This window comes from Anser anser (genome assembly GCF_964211835.1).
Source record: "Anser anser genome assembly, chromosome: 5".
In the NCBI taxonomy this organism is placed as follows: Eukaryota; Metazoa; Chordata; class Aves; order Anseriformes; family Anatidae; genus Anser; species Anser anser.
The window spans coordinates 1,837,886-1,858,535 of record NC_139725.1 but is presented as its reverse complement, the minus strand read 5'-3'; the positions used below and the strand labels follow the sequence as shown (position 1 = coordinate 1,858,535).

The window sequence follows — 20,650 nt, the reverse complement described above, 5'->3', positions numbered from 1 at the left end:
GCCAGGCGATGCTGAGCTGGAACCACAGCTGATGCCAGCTGCTCTTCCTTCCCGCCCTCAGCCAGACTGCGCGGGTGTGCATTATGATCAAACCAACTAGTTTTTGGAAGACCAATTTCTATGGATAATACCCATTTTAAACATCAAAGAAATTATTCACAATTCAAGCAGTTTTAGTAATGAGTTAAGTTTTCCTAAACTGGTTTGGTGACCTTTTTATCGATAGAGATGGTTCATGTTTACTTAGTATTTCAGTAGACCTTGTAATGATTCAAAGTCAATGCAGGTTAATGTATGAAAACATTCCTACATGAATATTTTCATTTCAGTGAGGTTGCCCAAAGCAGCATGCAGCAGCTCACCTTGCTTTGTGCAGGGGAGTTGGATTAAACAGTCTCCATAGATCTGTTTCAACCTGAATGATTCTGTCATTTTGGGGAAGACTTGTGGAAACATTTAATATCATATGTGTACACTGATTGCTGGTTTTTTTCCTTTTTTTTCTTTTTTTGGTAGGCAAAAATGTCTCTTAGAAGGAGAAGGAAGCTGGAGAAGGAGACAAAGCAAATGATTAAACAAGAGGAGCTGAAGAGGCTTCACAAAGCACAGGTGACAATGTAGCTTGCAAATGTCCCATTTGTCTCCCAGGAGTGCCTGGTGAGGAGAGAGGTAGTGAATGTGGCCCCTGCACCCTCATTCCTCACTGGGACTCACTGACTTCTTCATTAAAATCCACCCAAAATGTCAGGTGCAGTAAGATGCTTGTGGCAGGGCCTTGCATCTTTGTGTGTGACAAATCCAAGTGTGCCCCAGTAGATAGTCACAATTTTGTAATTATGCATAAACGCAAGACCAAGAGAAGTAGTGACTGACAATAGCAGTAGAACACATTGATCATTAAGGAAAGAGAGAGAAAGGGGAAATATCATCCCCTGAGAATGCAAGAAGCTGTGCTATCACCCCAGTGTACTACAGGACACTGGCAAAATAGAGTGATGGCTTTTGTCCTCTCTGCCATAAAAGTGAAAGTGAACCATTTTGTTTTTCAGTGTTGCAAAGTCACTTCACTTTATATAGGGCCCTGATCCTTGAAAAATCCTGAAAAAGCATCTTGATCTGAACCCAAGAAAAAATTTACCCCATACTGATTTCTGTCTTGTTCCTTCTCAGCTGCTAATAATACCTGAGCTAATGTGATCAGAACTAGCTCAGTCTCTGCATTGCAGCATGGATGCCATAGGGACTGCAGAGTAGAGTTTTGTCTTTCCAAAGAAATCAACTGATGATTTTGGGTTGTCTGCACTGTTTCCAATGTGATGTTTAACTTTTTTTTTTTTTGTGTGTGTGTTTTCCTGTGCAATGAAATAAATAGCAAGGGTATTTTTGGCTAACAAATGTTTTTTGAAGGCAAAGTTGTCCATCATCCTCTGTTTTATTACTATGGCAGGTGGATAGTTTTGGATGGAGCTTCTATTTGCTATTTCTGTACTAATACTAAATTTAAAAAAGAAAGCTATTGAGTTGTTTTTCAGATGTGAAATTGAAATATCTGTTTATGTAGACATCACTCCTTTGGCAAAATATATTACTGAAAAGGATAGAACTTTTTTGTTTGAACCAGACAGTAGAAATGCTAATATCTAGCAATTTCTATAAAATCAGTGACAGAAAAAAAACAACATGTACCTAATCCAAAGAAAAAAAACACTTAACATTTTAGTTTTTATTCTGAGCAATGTAAATGATGTAAAATTCTCTTCTTTTACTGCTTTGTGGAAACAACCAAATCCAAACTTTTTGAACAATCTTTCTTGTCTGTTAGGCTGTTCTGAAGGTATGATTAGGAATGCCCTAGCACAGCCTGAAGTGGAAACTGCTGAGCATCTACATTTGATGATTCAATCTTCTAAAGGCATTTCATACCCATTATTTATAAGGCACTTCTAAAAAATCTTATGCCAAAGGGAATGAGTCACTGAATCTAGATGTCATTTCTGTACCACTGGATTGTCACTTCTTAGTTACTGGACCCTTCCCTGCCTGTGTCAAAAGCTTGTGAAATATGAGTAAAACAAACAGCAAAAACCTATGGGCAAAAAAAAATAGCAAAGATTTCTAGCTGTAAGCCTTGGATATTTATGTGAGGTTTATTCTTGTAGCATCTTAGAATATGCACCTCTGGAAGTGTAAGGTGTTCAGTTTTCACACCTTGCAAGACACAGAAATGGTATTGTCTCCCATTCAATAGTGGGAAGACTAGAGTTCACAAAAACTGACATTCTTTTAGTACCTGAGATCTTATCCACACAAAAATGTGGATAGATACCTAGTAGAATTATTAAATTGCTTATGTGCCTAATACACTCAATGAGTTTGCAGATCTCTTGACTCCTCAGAGACCTTTTCAAGCTCTTTCTCTAACCACTGAGGCCATCTTTTGTCACTGAATTTTTAAACTATGTCTGCAGCTTTTATAACCTTATAATTTTTCAGGCAGTCCAGCGGCAACTAGAAGAACTGGAGGAAAGACAGAGAGCACTGGAGATTTTTGGTGTTAAACTGGAGAGAGAACTCAGAGGAGAATCAGGTAAATGACACAGTGCTTGTTGGTGGTGGTTTTTGTTTTTTAATAAGAGGAGTTTTATCATTGTCATAGAAATAGTTCAGTGCAAAATGTGAAATGAAAAAGTGATTGGAATGACAAAAATCCTTGTTTACCCTTTTCCTCAAACTCCATTAGTTCAAGAACCCTTAGGCTGAACATTATAAAATTCTGTTGATTGTCACAGATTTGGAAGTAGTTGCCATGCTATTGAATCTGCATTTCTCTCCCCCACACCCCATTTTTTAAAAATTGAGCTTAATTTCATCTTTGGGAGGGAACCAATATGGTTCCCAGGAGCTGTGTTTCAGTTACCATGCCTAGTAACAGAGTCCTTAATGACTTCTCCCAGTGTGTAAAATGCCATTAATCTGATTAGGGTGATGGCCATGATATAGCAATAGCAGCCTGCAGTCCCACCGCCTGGATGGGTGGAATGGAGCAGGGACGTTGTCCTGGCTGCAGACTGGGACAAAGCTTTCACTCACCTGAACCAACTGTGCCAACACCCTGGTCCATAGTGTCCTCCCAGTGCTGTTGGGGTGAAGCTGGGGAGACCTCCTGCAGCAGGATGGAACAGGACAAAGGGGGTGAGGGAAAGGCCTGTGTGTGTGAGGGACTTCAGAGGAGCGTATGTTTCCGTGCCAAAAGGGTTCCGGGGAGCCAACAGACCTATTGCAAATGTCTCTTTATTTACCCCTGCTTTAGAAAGCTGAACCTCATGCTTTTGAGACAGGCAGTTGCACAACACTGCAAACATAGGTATGTTTTGGCACCTGATCTTGTCATCTTAGCTAGGCAACCCAGCAAAATCTCTACATGCTGGCTGTTTTAATGCCATATTTCTTAGCAGTTATCACTCTTATTCTAACACCAAACTAACCAGTTTAACAACAGAGTGTTTGTCCAACCTTCTACGTTTATTAACAGATTTCCTATAACTAGTAGCAGTAATGTATTTCAAATGTTATTTAAAAGGCTAGCATCATTTTTTTTCCTTAAATGAAAACATGATTTATATATAAATATATATATATATAAATATATATATAAATATATATAAAATATATATATATATATATAAATAACACCCACTTTACCACCTATGAGAAAGTGTCCTAAAGAGACTGAGGATCTGGTGTTTTAGCTTTTTTCTTTACAGGTGGCTGGTTTATGAAGACCTCAAAAATATGGGGGGCAAGAGATTTCTAGTTCATGGGATAGATGCAGAATACCAGGATAAATGGTCTAGAGATACTTTTTGTTTTTGCTGTTTTGACAATCGCATTTCCTAAAGAAGGCTGTCTGCCAAGAGATTGATGCTTCTCATTCTCTTCCCATCCTTAGTAATTGGATTGCCCTCATTAAGGTGAAAGTACTATTTTTTCTCCCTGTTGATTGTTTGCGTGTAGGTGGCCAGTTACAAATAGGGCAGCTACTGAAATGTAGGATGTTACTGTGTCTCAATAACTCTTATGGTGCAAAAGCATGAAGCCATAAGTTTCCCAAACAAAACATGAGTGCTTTGTTGCTTGTAACAACACACATGTAATGATGCAAGAATCAGTGAGTATAATGTTCCATTCAACCTTCTTAAAAATAATGGGCGTTATTGTTTAATGAATGACCAGTGTTTATTAGGTTAAGTTGTATTTAAGTAGGTCTGTGCTTATGTAATTCAAGTGGTTTAATAGGTATTATTAAGGTAATTAGAAAACGATCACGGTTCAGCAATAATATTGAGCTGGAAAGGTTGTGAATAACCAAATTTAGAGACAGGCCTGCAAACACTAGTCTTCAGTGACATTTGCGCAACTCTCCTCTAATAATTCTGTAAGCAGGGGATGAATGGCCCCTTTGTTAGGGGGAGTTATTCATTTGCTCTTTAGCTGAATTAGAAGAGAACGTGCATGGGTGTGAAACAACTGCCATGAAGACTGATGAGCAAAATGAGGCTTTGATGATCTTCTAATTGTAGTGACAACAATTAATGCATTTGAAAAAAAAAAAAAAAAGAAATATCAGTTCTATGAATATTTTTTCAAGGCCCTTACTCCCTTTATTTTGATTCTAAATACCAAATAATAAATCATTAACGTACAACTGCTTTGTTTTCCATTGACTTTTGTGGAGGCTTATAGAGATGATATGCCTACAAGAAGATACAGAAATAAAAATCTCCTAACGTGTTTTCCACTGAAATTAGCATAACCTATCAGTTGACTAAACAAATCATGAAGAATAGTGGTGAAGAAGAAACTCCGTGTTGAGAGAACAAAATAAATATACATGTGTGTGTTTTGGAAGGTGAACAAACTTCTGTACATCTTGTGGGTAGTTTTTGATTTATAAGCATCATATCCAGGGTTTCTCAGAACTTCTAACGGAGTCCAAAGACATCAGCTGACAACTTACATGAATAAGGAACATGAGGTTTAGAAGTTCCTAAGGCGGAGCAAACTCTCGGGGTCCCCCTTACTGTGTAACTGCTGTACATAGGGATAGTATAGCATTGCTCTGTGGAATGAAAGTTGGACAGTGAAAGCTCATTACAGCCTGTCTTTCCCTCAGAAGTGATTAATATAGAAATAGCTATGATGTAATTAAAACATTGAACTTTCAAGTGGGATTTTGGTTACAAGAGATTTGGGCGAACCAGAAGAAAAGTTTTGCTTCAATAATGCTGTAACAAAAAGCCAGCATAGCTCACAAAACAGACTCTCAAATGGTTTTTCCTTTAACGTTTAAAAAATATTTGTCTTACTACCTTATGCCAAACGCTTCAGTGGCTTGTTTTGCCCTTGGAAGGCATAAAGCAGTCCATCAGACTCAAATAACTATTAACAGTGTTATTATGAAACGTTTGAAAAGCTCAAGGAAAAGTGCCCCTGGGAACACTAGGGGAGTGTTCTGTGAGATGAACAAGTAAGAAAACAAAGGCTATTTTTATTTCAGCTTCCACTGAGTGACGTCTTTGCCAAGCACATTCCTGTTTGTGTACCTCAGTCAAGTTACGATACACTGTCTTTTATTAGAGGTTTTAAAGTGTAAAGAGGAAATGTTTAAAAATTATATATTTTTTTTTTTTGCCTAATCAAGACAACGGCAAACAGGGAATAGTCACCTCTGTATGTGCAGGACATACACATTCCTGCAATAGCAAATTTTTTAATGACTCTATGACAAATCAGTTCCAGATGATAATTTCTGATGATGACATGTGAAGACCAAAGGCTCTGAATACTACCGCTATATCCCTGTGCTGAATCTGTGATGAGCTACCATTGACACGTCCCAGCCAGATGTGCTCTGGCAGTCACTTAGAGAAGACATTTTTATCACCACTTGCTGACCTGGAAGATCCCTTAGGAACACATCCCTTACGGCCAAGCTTTATTGGAATCACTCAGAAATAAGACCAAGATTTCTTTGCTCTTTTTCTCTCCTGCTGCTTTACCATCCTGTTTCACAGTAACAAAGCAAATCCCAATGGGAAATCACCAAACAGTGTACAAGTCACCATGACTCCCGTCCTTGGCTCAGGGGCCCACGCACTTCTATTGCTGGCAGGAGGAGACCTGGGCTCTCTGAGATGACAGTGCCTGACTGTAATTCTGCATCAGTACTGGGGTCACATTGAAGGGTGGCTGAGTGCTTTTGTTTTGTGAAAAAAAATGATGGAAAGCATGAATTAAGTTGCATGTTAAAAACTGCGAGAAAAATCCATAACTGTGTCCACTTGAGAAGGTGGACAGCTTCAACTTGTTTAGGAATATCATTGGGCTTAGATATTCTCTTGACTGGCTTGAGTGAGGAATACAGCTGGTAAAATGAGCTTACACATTCACAGGTTTGCAAAAGAAAAGTAGAGCAATATGTAATCAAAAATCCATTTTTGATTAATATAGGTAGGGAAGTCACTATCTCCTCCAGTAACTACATCCTGTTGATGCAACAAACACTCACTGCAAGCATATGGGATGGACCTGAAGGAGGATGTTTGGGAAGGGTCATGTGAAAGGGCACAAACCCTTTAACACACTATGACCTGCCACTGAAAAATACCCAGGGGTTCTTCATTGCCAAAGATTTTGTACAGGCTCTGTTTTAGAGCAATAAAGGCCCTTACCTGGTGAAAGAGGAATTCGTCCTTCTCTTTAGCAAAATGGACTCAGGCTGTGAACTCTTTGGGAGAGAAACCATCTCATTATGTATCTGTACAATGTCTAGCAGTGATGCCCTAACCCCAGTTGTTCCAAAGCTACCCCAAAATAATAGATTTTTTTGCATACCACAACCTTTCCTGCTGATTAAAACAAATACAGATTTAGAGGTCAGTTGGCAAAGGAATGGACATCTCTAGTGGATTAGATTGTGCATGTGACGCCCACTGGAATCAGGGACTAGGCTGATATCTGTCAGCAAGTATATCCCAAATCTGACTGTGTTAGTGGGATATCCATTTCTAAATATAGTTCTGGAGTCCACTGTCAACAAAGAAACTATGTTATCAAAGGCAGAACTAAAAGAAAGTGAGTGACTATATTTAAAATATATATATATATTTGAAAGAAAAAAAGCTAACTTCCAAAGCAATAGTGCTTTTAAAGCTAATGCATCTTTAACTGCAATAAACTACAGCATAACAATATAAACAGGAATGTTATGTTTGATGTTACTGTTATTAGTTGCACAGAGAAGAAAAAAATCTGCATTTGAGCTCACCTAGCCTTATAAATGAGGACTATTTAAAGTGACCTTAAGTGGCAAAAGCATTGGAAGGAAACTCAGTAATGCATATTCAACTCTCCTATTTTTAACAGATTCAGGTACGCAGGATGAAACTCAGATGCTACATGAGTGGTTTGAGCTGGTCCTGGAGAAGAATAAATTAATGCGTTACGAGTCTGAGCTTTTGATTGTGTAAGTAAGAATGAGCATTAGTACTACAGAAGCAATGGGGAGACAGGAACTTGTACTCACATGACATCTACTCACCCTTCTGTGTGATGGAGTTTGAAACTGTCATAGAATAAATGTATCCGCAGTAGCTGCCGTCTGTTTTGATCACAGATTTTCAGTTGAGTCCTCCTCGTCGTTCCCTCACACAGTGGTTCAATTATTTCAATCCTATAGATACTCTAAACCACTACAGCATATGGGTGTTCTGCCTTTATGTAGTGTGGGTCTAATTATGTAGGCCTAATGAACACTTGGGCACTTTGTCCTGTGGAAGAAAAGTAGTCTGACAAGCTTATCTCAGTTTTCATTGGACATAGGAGAAAAGATCAAGGAATTCACTACAGAGATGAAAAAGTATATACACCAAGACAGTAAAGAGCTGTCTCAAGTGCCACTGTTTGTGGTTGTAGTTTTCTCACCTTGCTTTGTCTGAAACAGGCTCAGCAGATAGGCATAGGCGACTCCCAGATATTTTCTCCACTATCTCTGGTCAATGTGGCAAGGTGATTAGAGCTGCAGCAGTCGTTACTCACTTCTGACAGGGCTCTTAGTTTATGGGAGGGTTCAGGCTCGTCCAGAATCTTGTTGTGAGTGCCACCAACAAGGCACAGCTGGTCAAAGCCCCAAGTGTTGTGATGTAAGAGGGAGCTTAATCCAATACATAATACAAAAGGTGGTATTGGTGCTTCTGGCATTGCTGTGCAGAGACTAAGCTTTTAGCTTTGACTGCCAATTAGGAGAAACTTACCGGATAAACAATACACAAAGTCTTGGTTGAAATAATACTAATATATGTATGTCTTTACTAAATATATATATTTTATATATATATTTTATGTACTTTAATGTACTTTTTATTGTATCCAGAGCCCAAGAACTAGAACTGGAAGACCACCAAAGCAGGTTGGAACAAAAGCTGAGAGAGAAGATGGCCGTTGATGGTAAGTCAAAGCAGGGAGCATGTTCCAGCCTACAGCCATAGACTGTGTCCATGCGAGTGCCTCCTTGCTCTGAGGAGCAGAGTGGCTGATGTTATTCCTCCTGTGCTCTTCTATGAGTGCAGCTCAGCCAGCAACATCCAACTTGTAAGATCTTCTCACCTGACTTAGAATGAAGACAGCTGAGCTAACCTGCCCAATTTTACACTGGATTGCATCAGAAGCACACCTAATGCCCCTGATTGTGCTGTGCCTGCAGCAGCATCCAGCTAACATGATGACGGGCAGCTACAGAAAGTAATTTCTTCAACCACCTAAATGCAAGAGAGGTTAAGTTAACTGTGATGCTACCAGTTACTGCAGTACTTTGGAACTGCTTTTATGTACTTTGGATTACAGTTTGGGTTTGTCCTTTCATTCACTGTTAGAAAATGAAGTGTGGGGAGTAGGAATGCAGGCAGGCTTTAAATTTTCTCACAGATTCTGCATTTTGCAATTGAGCTTTTAAAATTTTAAAAATTCAATTTAAAATCCAACATAAATGTTGTTACCTTACAGTTTATTTCCTGATATAGTAAGGTGCTTTCTGCCATATAACATTTTAATTGTGGTGTAACATTTAGGCAACATTTATAAATGTTTTTGTAAGTATATAGTGCTCTTACTACTAATTCCACAGCCTAAGCTTTGCTAAAAGTTCTACTATAGAATTTAGGGGCCTTAATGGGCAACCTTAAATGGCCCAAATGCAGGATAAATTGTCCCTGAACCCAAACATGGAAAATATTAACTGCCATTGTCTTCATTTCTTGATGACTAATATTAACTCTTGCTGCACAACAACAGTTAAAATGCAAAGCATATCAACGTAGTGATCTAGATTCTAACCTCTTGTTTTGTGATCTTTTAGACAGCCTTAAAGATGAGATGGATCTAGATGAGGAGGATGAAATTTTTACTGAGATGATGAAAGTGGTTGAAGAAAGGGACAAACTAGTGTCTGCCTTAGAGGAGCAGAGAGTGAAAGAAAAAGCAGAAGATCAGCACTTTGAAAGTATTATCTTATCTAGAGGCTATCAGCTGAGTGGGATTTAAACAGCCATATGTAAATAAACATGATTTCAGCAATATTCATAATCACAGAGGTACTATCTTGTGAATTATGAGGGAATTCAAATTTGAAGTCAGCTTATTTGGGAAAGGTCATCTTGTTATCTTAAGCAGTTTCTTTGCTTACACTAGAGTGAGTCACTTCACTGTCAGCTTCAAGGGTTGCAAGAATAAAGAATGGGACTGGATTTACCTGTGTGATGGGCATCATGGTCTGTAAAAGGGAAATCAGAGCTCTGATGTTTTCATGGAATTTTATTTTAATGCTGAGAATAGAGTTCCTGAGAAACATGATGACATCATCCAGTATTTTTGAGATGACATTACTTTCCATCTGTTTGTCTGACTCTGTATGTGGTTTTGGGAATATTTTGGCACAGCCAAGCAATGATGAACTATTTAAAGGCCAAAAAGCAAGCTTCTTGTATAAAATTATGTTTAATAATAAATAATTAGTTTTTATTTCTGGTGGAGGAAGAGTCTTCTGACTAATAACTACGTATAAGCACTCATTAAAACTATTGTAAATGCAATGTCAGAAATTAATTTTCCAGGTATTTCTAACTTTTAGAATACTGTGTATTTTTGAACAAGATGTTGAAACAATATTAATTCCCTGCATTTTGTAAAATGGTAAGGGATCACCAAATGGGTGACTTATCCTTAAAACTGTTATAGGCTCAAAATAGCTTTTGTATGGCACAGATAAAGATCTTTTCTAAAATATGCTGAATGATAATTTTAAAATCCAGACCTGATTAGCATCTATAGGGTAGATTTTACAGTTGTTTCATAAAATATATCACAAATAGTATCATAGGGTGTCATGAGTAGTGTAGCAGTTACAAATCTCTCTTAGAATAATTCATCAAAACATTTGCAAAAAATATTGTTTTGTAATGGAAACATTTAATAGAAAATGCTGTGAGTATATTTAAATTACATTTATATTGCCGCTCAAAAGTATATATGGAGATTTTTTTGCTTGAAGGAGGTATCTGCTATCTTTTTTTGTACATGCATGTATAGACATTGGCATAGCAAATGTGCAGAAATTCTCATTAGTATTCAGCATACTTTTAAGTACTTTCTTAAATCTGAGATAATTGTGCCATTTAAGATTGGTAACATTCCCAACTGTATGTATGATGCACTACATTTTCAAACTGAAAAAAAAACAAGGAGAAACTGAAAGTTTGTTTATTATTGAATATCATTTTACCTCATGCTTTGACTAAGATTTGATGTTCACATTATTTCACAAACGGTGCTTATTTGCAAGAGTTTTGTCTTGCAGCCAAAGCTACAAGCATTCTTGTTACAAAAAAAAAAAAAAAGCTAAAAAAACTCTTGGTAGCTACTTGTAGGGTAACAGACACTGAATCCTGTCACAATAATTTATGAATGATTTTTTTTTTCTGTATTGTAAGAAATTTAAAATATCCTTTTTAAAATTAAAAGAAAGATTTTTACTATTGACCACAGATTTACAATATACCTCTATTGGTGCAAGGAACATACTATTGTTCTGCAATATTTATGTATTTATACTTATTTATTAGCCGGTTTAAAGAGGATCATCTCATTATATTTTCTAGTTTGAATGTTGTCTGCAATTTCCATAAATAAAAGTGTATTTCTAACAGTTATTTATAGGTAAAGGTCTGCATAGTAGACTAGATAGCTTTATCAATTTGGTAATTATTAGTATAAAATATGAATTAAGATTTAAACAGCAATATCTTAGTGGGATACCGTTACAATATAACTTATAGGACCTTAGCAATATAATTGGTCTTTCATATTGGAAAGAAACAGCAGAATCCCTGAATATGTTTCAAAATTACTATCAGTTTTTTTTTTCCTTCCGTCATTCATATGCTGAGAATACTTTGATCTTCAGGTTACATTTTTTTGTTGAGATGGATTGCAGTGAGTGATTTTTAAACCAACTCTATTACTTAAGATTGACGCAAAGTAGAAGCAAGAAGGACAGCAATAAATATTTAAATTTTCTCTGTTGAAATCTGCTGGCATTTCCAGTTTTGTGGAGAAAATTTCTGGATTTTATTACTGTTCCCAGAAGCCTCATGTAGTCCAGTAGATTAATACTGTCTAGATCATCCATTGTTGTTCTCTGTAGAAAACTGAGAGTCATAGTACTTTCAACATAATTTTTTTAAGTTTTAAAGCAAACATTTTTCTTAGTGCTTTGCACAGGATGGTAATTCAGCACAGAAGCCCTCAGTTATATCAATCAAGGATTATTTTTTTCACCTCACTGTTACTCTCAGAAAAGCCCATTCATCCTCCTGTTGCTGCTGTACAGAGAGCGGAAGGAAGGGCAGCCTCAGAGAAACATGAAGCACCTTGTCCTGAGGGGCAGATCCTCTGCCAAAGTCTGATCCTCTTGCCCAGGTAAGGTGCCACGCTGCAGGTGCCCAGGTTCAGGCCACTCCACGTTGTAGGCAGGCCCTGAGACTTCACCTTATAGCAGATCCTTGTTTGGCCATTGAGAGTTGAGAATATTAAAGTCAACAGGAGCTGAGAGCCAGAAGCATTTTATGGACCTCAAAAATATTATTTACTAAAAAGTTACTTTTCTGCATGCCATAACATGCTCCACCCATAACTGAAAGTCTCGTGTGTCTGCTCCTGCGTGTAAAAACCTGCCAGGCTACCATTACCCTGACTGATACCGTGTACCTCACAAGATTAGATCCAAAAATGAACTATGCAGGCGATTTAAAAAAAAAAAAAAGAAACAACAACAACAAAAAAACACTCTTCAGCAACTTAAAGCAGATCTTCATGTATTGTGAGAGTAAAGGAGGAAAAAGAATGAGAAGTTATGTGCACTGTTCACAGGTCAATTTAATATGGCTGACTTGTATTACAAATGTATTTAAGAGCGTTTGGTTATGAGTGCTCTTGCTGCTCAATCTTCTGTAAATTGACTCACTAACGTATAATGGATTTATGGATTTTTTTTTTCAGTCCTTGGCACTGTCATTGTTGGGTATAATGTGATGTGCTGGAATGTATTGGCCGTGTCTAAATGGACTAGATGTGAGCAATTTTGTATTTGAAGAAATAAAATTGTATCTCACTCTCTGAAGTCCCTGAGTCATTTCCATAGTAATTTCCCTCCCTTGGTATTTACAGTGTAATAATGTGTGTCTAAGAAAAATCTGTGGGTAAGAAGAAGTATCAGTTTCTGAATTCATATACTGGTAAGTAAATTACACTGTCTTGCAGTTCACAGATGCGTTTTATAGTTTAGAAATAATGACACCCTGAAGCTAGACAGTATTCAACTCTAACACGAGGTGTGAAATCCATAAGATCAATGACTTCCTTACATTCTTACACAGGAATTGACAACCTAATTTCTTAAGATATGACATACAAACAATAACAGCCTATGAAGACTTGAAGGAAAAGTGTCCCTGACTGGATCACTGAGAATTGGTGATCAAAATCTTAACTTAAATCTTAACTTTACTTACGTTAGGTCTTCTTGTTCTGTTGCTTTCTGCCAGTGGGAGAGCCTTACAGAGCAAGACAGTGTGTTGCTTGAGATGAGAGAAGCAGATAGGCAAGATTTCAGCTTATATTGGCATCTGTACTGTTGTCCTCTGCTCAGTGACTCTGAACTGATAGATAGTTCCCTCCTCGTAAGATGACAGACGGATGGCAGCTTCTCTTCAGAGCTCAAGGTAATTTTTGGCACATTTGAACTGAGGTTTTTCTTCTTTTGTCACGTCCTTTCCCTTCAATCCTGTGTGCCTGAGAGGCAGACAGGTATGGCAGTGACTCCACTGATGATACCACTTGTAAATTCTCAGGACTGCACAGGAATTACCTACTTGCTGGGTTATTGGAAATAATACATCAAACTTTTATCTGTGTTTAAAACCTTACAGACACATTGACTTTTCAGTCAGCAGGTCATCAGCTGGGGGGCCCTGCTGGCCCAGAGCAGGAAATGGGTAGAAATGCCCTCAGTAAAGGAATTTACTGCTATTCATCTCCCTCTGTCCCCTCTTCAAAAGATTATAGGTCTAAAGAAAGCCAATTGGACAGGAAGTTCAGGGAAATGATTTTGTAAGCCATTATTTGCCTCAAGATCAATCTGTTTGCTCTCAAGGTAAAGGAATGCCTCACATTTTTGGGCTATTTGGACAGCTTTCTCTGGGCCCACGCAACAAACTTCGAGGACTTGTGCCTTGAAATCTTTGCTTTTTAGCTTAAGGATTATGTGATTCCCAATAAAATTTTCGCTTTAGTTTAGCAGTCTTTTTCCGGAGAAATACTGTTTTATTTTCTGCTTAAGCACATACCAGGATGTGGTTTAGTAGATTGGAGATTCTGTATATCTTTTAAAGTTTTGTTACTGTTAAGAAGGCCCAAGGCTTTCTCTGCTGAGCATTGCATGGATCATACAGTTATTTACATAGTCCAGCACAATGGATTTATCATGTTAGCTGGGGAGTACTATCCCCTCAGTCTTCACAGCAGCTGCATCTCATGAACCTACATCTTTGCAAATGCCTTGTAATGTGTAGGATATTGACTGGATTTCTTTTTGCCCCTAGAATTTATGAACTTTTTTTTTTTTAATTTTATTTTTTTCCAGGTAGTTTCTTTTGCTGGTTCCAATCAACTACTGAAAGAGATGTAGTGGCATTGCATGCCAGCAATGTTCTTGCAGGAATATTTCTGTAACAGATGTACAAAATTACAGGCACAAGTGTGTGGTACAAGTGATGCTCATTAAGAAAAATTCATGATACTGATTTTTTCTAAAACTGTCTCAACAAGGTCAGATGTAAGTGCATATAAACTTGGACTTGTATGTATAGGTAACTGATTGACAGAACCAGAGGTTGCCAGAAGCATTAAATGCCATGATGATATTCTTATCTCACTGAGAAGTTTCAAAACCACTTTATTTCCTTTGAAACTTTACAAATAATTAATCTCCATAGTTGTATATAATACATTATCTTTTGTTATGCTTCTAAGCAGCCTCTTTTAAAATGCTGTTAACTATTACTCAGGGCCGAGGGGGAGGGCGGGCATGTTCAGTAGTTAACTGTGTAGAATTGGCAGGTCAGTAGATAGCCGGGTTTTACTATGTAAAAAAATAAAAAGGGTAGACTTTGGTCTAGTTCTGTTCTTCCTGAAGTCAGTGAAGAGTTTGGCTGTAAGCAATTAGAGGAAGAGCATTAGGTCACTAGAGCATTTTTGAAAATACCACTTCCACTGTTGAAATGACCAAAAATGACCAAGCAGTTAAAAGGCTAGTGCGGACGTACACTTAGGAGACAAATGTTGAACTCCAAGACAAACAAACAATTTACTGCATGGCCTTAACCAGCTTGGCTTAAGCCTGTGTGTTCATTATTTAAAAAAAAAAAAAAAAGAGTACTTTCAAAAACCACATAAAACATCAGCGCTGACCTCTCTCCTGTGAGACAGCCATCTCAGATGATGAGTGTATAGTATCCTTTCAGGTGACACAGTGCTTTTTCTTGTCCTAGCCACCTAGCCCATCGTGGGTATATTTATTATGTATCCTGTCTCTTCCACCTCAGTCAGAAACAAGATTCTGTTCCTGATCATTCTGAGTCCTGTAGTGAAAGAAATGTGAAAGAAATAAAAAACAGGTGTGCATAGACAGATATGCAGGTGAATAAAAATGCATTTAAAGTATAGTGATTTAGCCTTCTTTTATTGTCTGGAAATAGCATGTATGTGATCAGGATACAATTAATTTAAGCTACTGGCTGGCTCATCTGTAAGAATGAGGTGCTGACAGGGAGCACGGTGAGAGCCCTTGTGGTCTGCTCCAGATTCCTATGTGCCAGATGCAGAAGGGCCAGCCTGAATGGCAGCCTGATGCTGTCCTGTCCTATGCATGGGATCACAGAGCATGGTTATGAAAGTATCCAACTGCCACATGGGAAGCAGAACAAAAACCTAGCCAAATGAAAATCCCCACTAAATTCATATTACTGCAGCTTTTATTTGTGGTTAAAATACTATTTAAAGATGAGTTGGATATTTAAAATCAACATTCCCATGTCTGCCATAAGTTAGACTTCATGCATATCTATAAGAACCTTTGTGCTGAATGCAATATTAATTGAAGATTATATGTCCACATATATTCCCAGATCAAAAGAAAAAGTAGCATATGTAGTTCTAAATTTAAGATACATTAAAAAAAAAATGTTGTAACTGTCCTCAAAGAGAATCATCGTAAGTGGAAAAACCTTGCAATATTATATCTAAGAGAACTGCAAATAAACTCAGAAAGGAACCCATTAAAAAAAAAAAAAAGGTAAACTTAGGTCTGTCTCTTTTTCTGATCCCTTAGCATTATTACTTAAGGCATGCAGCATTCATGTTTCCAGATCTGATAGAGTTGATTTTAAACATTAAATTTCATTTGAAATTTACTTCCTCCTTGTGATGCCAAGCATTTACCCATAGCTTGTGGGACTATTAAATAAGTAGTATTGCATTTGACATCTAATTTACATATGCTGAGAGTAATGAAATAGGAAACAGAAAAAGAAAGATGTTAGGTCTTTTTATTTATTTTGTGTGAGACCTGGCAAGCGCATGTTGAATTCTGACTTTCCTGTGCTGTGCAGCCCAGCTCCCATTCCTGTTCATGTGTGTCTGGTTTGTTCTTTCTGTCTTTAACACAAAATTTAGTGGTACAAAAGCAAGCACACTCATGCTTGCCAAAATGCTCTCTCTCCTGCTGTGCCCACAAAACCCTATATTGACATTTTTGTGTATTCATTTGGGTCCAAATGGAGATTTAGTTGGTTTTTTTCTCTATTTGTAAATGCGACAGATTCACATGCATCTAACAAATTACTTGACATGTTGGTTTCTTTCTTTTAACATATTCTTAAAAATCTTTTTATTCATATTATATTATTTTATTTAAAAATGTTCAAAACTGTTCATATCCTAATCCATACAGTATGTGAGTAGCACATCTGTAAAAAGAGAGTAATGTGTGAAATTTGGTGAGTGTCCTAGAGACAACAGTCCAGAGATGCAGTCATTGCTTTGAGCCAGTGCAAATGCAAGGAAACATGAGAGTGGTAGTGGCTTGGGTTCATTCCTGCTTTTAACTGATGTCTGTACAGACAAATAAAGTTTTTCCCCAAGGCATATACTAACTGCATACAACAAATACTCATTGATGTCTACCCCTCATCAGCTAACCAATGTTACCAGCTTGTAAAAACACAACAATTATTAGCTGATTTAGAAATATCCTCACGGTAATTTCATTTCACTTATTATGCCTAATGGATAGCTAGATATTTGCATGAAGTGTGTGTGGCTTTTTGCCTGAATTGTTAATCGAGTGATTAAGTGGTAAGGGAAAGTAGTGCATCCAGATGACATTAACACTGTTCCTGGATGCCTCATGAACTAGCTACCAGTTGGAGCAAATTAGCTGTTTTAAAGATGCCTCTCTCTTAAGCTACCCATCTGCAAATAAAAGGATTGGTATAGGCAATCTATTGTGCTAGGTCATCTTTCTTTCCCACTCCTTTCTTTAATGGTCTCACTACAACTGTTTGTTGTTGTTGTTGTCATTGTTTTTCTGTGTAGAAATGGACATCATCATGTCTTCTTCCTCTGATGACAGATGTAGTGGTAACCTACAGGCTGCTTTGCAGCATGTGCTCAAGACTGAACTGCATGTGTTAGCTTGAAGTTGCACAAAACCATTTGGTGGCACTTGAGTCCTTCATGAGTTCTTCTCCATCAGTGTTGATCACAGAGTGTGGAAACATCTGCACTTGTGCTTAACTTTTGGCATCCATGCTAACCCATGTTTTCCACGTGTGAGGTCACATACATGGGTGCGTTTGACAGAGCAGCCTAAGCTGGTGACCAGCTCGCCTGCGAGGTGGTGTGAGGACAGTTTGGACTGTGGGGAGAGGTCCTGTCCCACACCTCAGTGTACCCTTGGCCATCCCCAAAAGGCTGGTAAAATGAGGTCGCCAGGCCTGAACCCCCCGAGTGGGACCGCTAAGGACGAGAGGGCCCGAGGGGCATCGCTGGGCGCGAGCGGCCGTTGCGCTCAGGCGGGTGTCGGCGGGCGCCGTGTGAGGGGAGCGGGCCCTCCCCGACGGGCGCCGAGCGAGCGAGCGGGAGGGCGGGCGGGAGGCAGGGCAGGAGCGGGAGAGCGGAGCAGGAGCTGCCTCAAATGCTTGAAATAATTCCGCTTCCGTTCAGAGCCGGGAGCAGCCTCCCACGGCACTGGGGCCTCGGACCCGTCTCCTTCATCCCCGAGCGCTGGCCGGGCCGTCATGGCAACTTCCCCCCAGAAGTCCCCTTCTTCCCCTAAGTCCCCCACCCCGAAATCGCCCCCGTCCCGAAAGAAAGATGACTCCTTCTTGGGCAAGCTCGGCGGCACGCTGGCGAGGAGGAAAAAAGCTAAAGAAGGTAAAAATCACGGGCGTGCATGTTTCCTGGGAGTTACCTTAAAATGGGGGGGGGGGGGGGGGAGGGAGGAGGAGACGGGGGGAGAGGAAAGGGCTCCGGGGAGGGGGAGGAAGGGGCTGACTGGGGGAGGACGCGGGGGGGACTAGGCGGGCGGCGAAGGGAGGAGCGCGCCTCGCCCCCAGGCTGCGCCGCGACCGGGCGGAGGCCCTGGGGCCGAGTCCCGGTGCCAGCGCGTCAGGGAGGGGAGCCGCGGCAGCGCGGGCGGGCGCCGGCCGGCTGATGCCTCCCTTCCTCCCGCTGCGGGCCGGGCGGGCTTGGGGGGCTGCGGGGCTCGGTCCCAACGAGCGCCGGCAGTGCCGAGCTCGTAGCGCGGGACAGGGGCAGGGCAGAGCGGCCGGGGGTGCCCGGGCTGGAGGAGCGGAGCGTTTCCCCGCCGTGGGTGAAGCGCGGCGGCTGGGCGAGGGCCATGGCGGCCTGCAGGGCCTGCGGGCCTGGGGCTTGACCTGATTGTGGACGCTGCACGCCTCGGAGCCCGCCAGGAGTACGTGCTTTATAAGTTGTGCAAAAAACACCCAAAACTTGATGTGTGTACCATCAGTGACTTGCAAGGTGTTGGTTTATGTTGGCGTACAGCATGCTCTAAACATGCTGCTCTGAAAACAGTGTAACGCACGCAGCATGTAATAGTACTCATTCCTTTAAAGGTTAAAATTAGATCTGATAATTATTATGCTGTGCTGAAAATCTTTGCCTCATGGAGCTCTGAAGAACACTGAGCAACTGGTTTGGTTATTTGTGAATTAATACATGTGAATTAATATCCACCCCCTTCTGAATCTGCCTGTTTAAAATCCCATGAGACAGAGAATTGGAATTTAGTGTTACTCATCCATCATTTTCACAGCTGATGTTAATTTAAATAAGATACCAAAGTAGCAGTCGCTTCTAAACAGTATTCAATTTTGCAAGTTCCTTGCTTGCAAGCGAGAAGGGCGTTATGCTCAACAGATCCTTGCTTCAGGCACAGTATTTCAGAGCAGCACCTGTGCTGCAGACAAGGATGATACCTCTTTGGACAGTACAGCCCCTTATTCTGCAACTACCGTGTCTTCTTTCTGAGATGCGTTTTGCATGACTGTTCACGTTATTTGGCCTTTTCTGTTTTTTGTGGATGGACTAAGTTGATAAAATGGTAAATGGTGGCAAACTACATTAGTTGTCCACTTTCTTATGTTATCCTTTTAGTGTTGATGAATATTAGTGGCACTGAAATAGAAGAAAATCTGTGGTGAGGCCATATTGTAGGTATGTTTAGAGATCTTTAATTTAGCCTATTTGTAGTTAATTTTGTATACGTGGTATTAATATTAAACAAGGCTCTTTTCCTCAGTGAAAGATAGCATTAAGTTACGTCTTTCCAGGAAGTTGTTAGAGACATCAGTTACTTTTATCCACAGTCTTGTAATCTTACAAAAGAAGATGTATTCTGTGAAATTGTAGTTCTTCTCAGAAGTTCTCTGTCCATATTAAATGTATTGATTAAAACCTGCACTTGCTATTTTATTATCTCATTGTGTTAATATTTGCCCTTTTAAAAGGTTGGAATGACATTGGTGTTGTCCTTGTCCTTTGTGTTTCACAATTTTCTAACATTTATTCGAAGCTAACAGTAGTTTGGAAAATTATTTTTTAACTTTGTGAGGAGTTTATTTGCTGATGGAAGAAAAAGTATTTTATAATTTAATAATATCTGTTTTATTTCCACATATATTTAATTGTCTCATTTCTTCAGTGGAAGCACATATACTAGTGAGATTGATACCATGCTATCTTCCTTTTTTTGTTGTTGTTGTTTGCTTTTAGTAGATTCAGATGGCTTTGAATCCTTCCTGAGAAGCTTGTCCTCTTCAAGCTTCCTAACTTTTCCTCCACTAGAATTAAATACAGATTTGCAAACTGTTCATGAGACCCCTTGTTTCTTGTAGGCTATGACACACATGGGTTCCATTTTAAGTTGTGCTGCCACAGTTTGTAGGGCTTCAGGTGCCTTTGAAGTCAAACCGTGGACTTCATATAGGAGGTCAGATTGCTTGTTGATCTAGACAACATTCTTTGGTTTTCCTGCTTTAATTGAACTTTCTAATGACTGGTTCGCCACAGAGGCAGGTCTTGGTCACAGGCATGTATGTGGTTATTAAGCTGTTAACACACACAATGTATTAAAAAAATGTTAAAGTTGTAGATGTTTGGAAAAAAAAAATGCAAAAATATTTTATCTGTTGTAGGGAGTATACTAATACATTTTAGCACTATCTGTGCTATATATGTAGTTAATTGTTGTAGATGATATATGATAGGTATATAGTTTTTGCATTTGTGCCATCAACAGGCTTTTTAATTACTGTCAAAACCATATTTTTTATATTTTGCAACAACAGAGATAGTGCCTGAAATGCTTCACCAAATCAAATCCATTAAGATCTGAAGTGACATGGTGAGGAGTAATGTAGACTATAGAGAGCAAAGCCTGCATAGTTTCAAATGTAGC

At 39.2% G+C, this 20,650-nt stretch overlaps 2 protein-coding genes across 14 annotated transcripts in view; both read left to right on the top strand.

The window, feature by feature from the left end:
- The window catches only part of MICAL2 (microtubule associated monooxygenase, calponin and LIM domain containing 2), a 162,583-nt gene extending 149,853 nt beyond the window's left edge, over positions 1-12,730 (top strand). For 11 of the 13 annotated variants that reach the window (XM_083839911.1, XM_083839915.1, XM_083839914.1 and 8 more), the window contains 5 exons: positions 517-609; positions 2,494-2,587; positions 7,426-7,525; positions 8,432-8,505; positions 9,413-12,730. In XM_083839911.1, coding sequence (XP_083696037.1) covers positions 517-609; positions 2,494-2,587; positions 7,426-7,525; positions 8,432-8,505; positions 9,413-9,597 — 546 coding nt within the window. In that variant the 3' untranslated portion in view covers positions 9,598-12,730. The other 2 variants (XM_083839917.1, XM_083839916.1) reach the window with 2 other exon arrangements.
- Positions 12,731-17,735: 5,005 nt separating this feature from the next.
- The window catches only part of PARVA (parvin alpha), a 67,013-nt gene continuing 64,098 nt past the window's right edge, over positions 17,736-20,650 (top strand). The window contains exon 1 of the mRNA XM_083837369.1: positions 17,736-18,102. Within this exon, the coding sequence (XP_083693495.1) occupies positions 17,967-18,102 (136 nt within the window). The 5' untranslated portion in view covers positions 17,736-17,966. The remainder of the gene's footprint in view (positions 18,103-20,650) is intronic.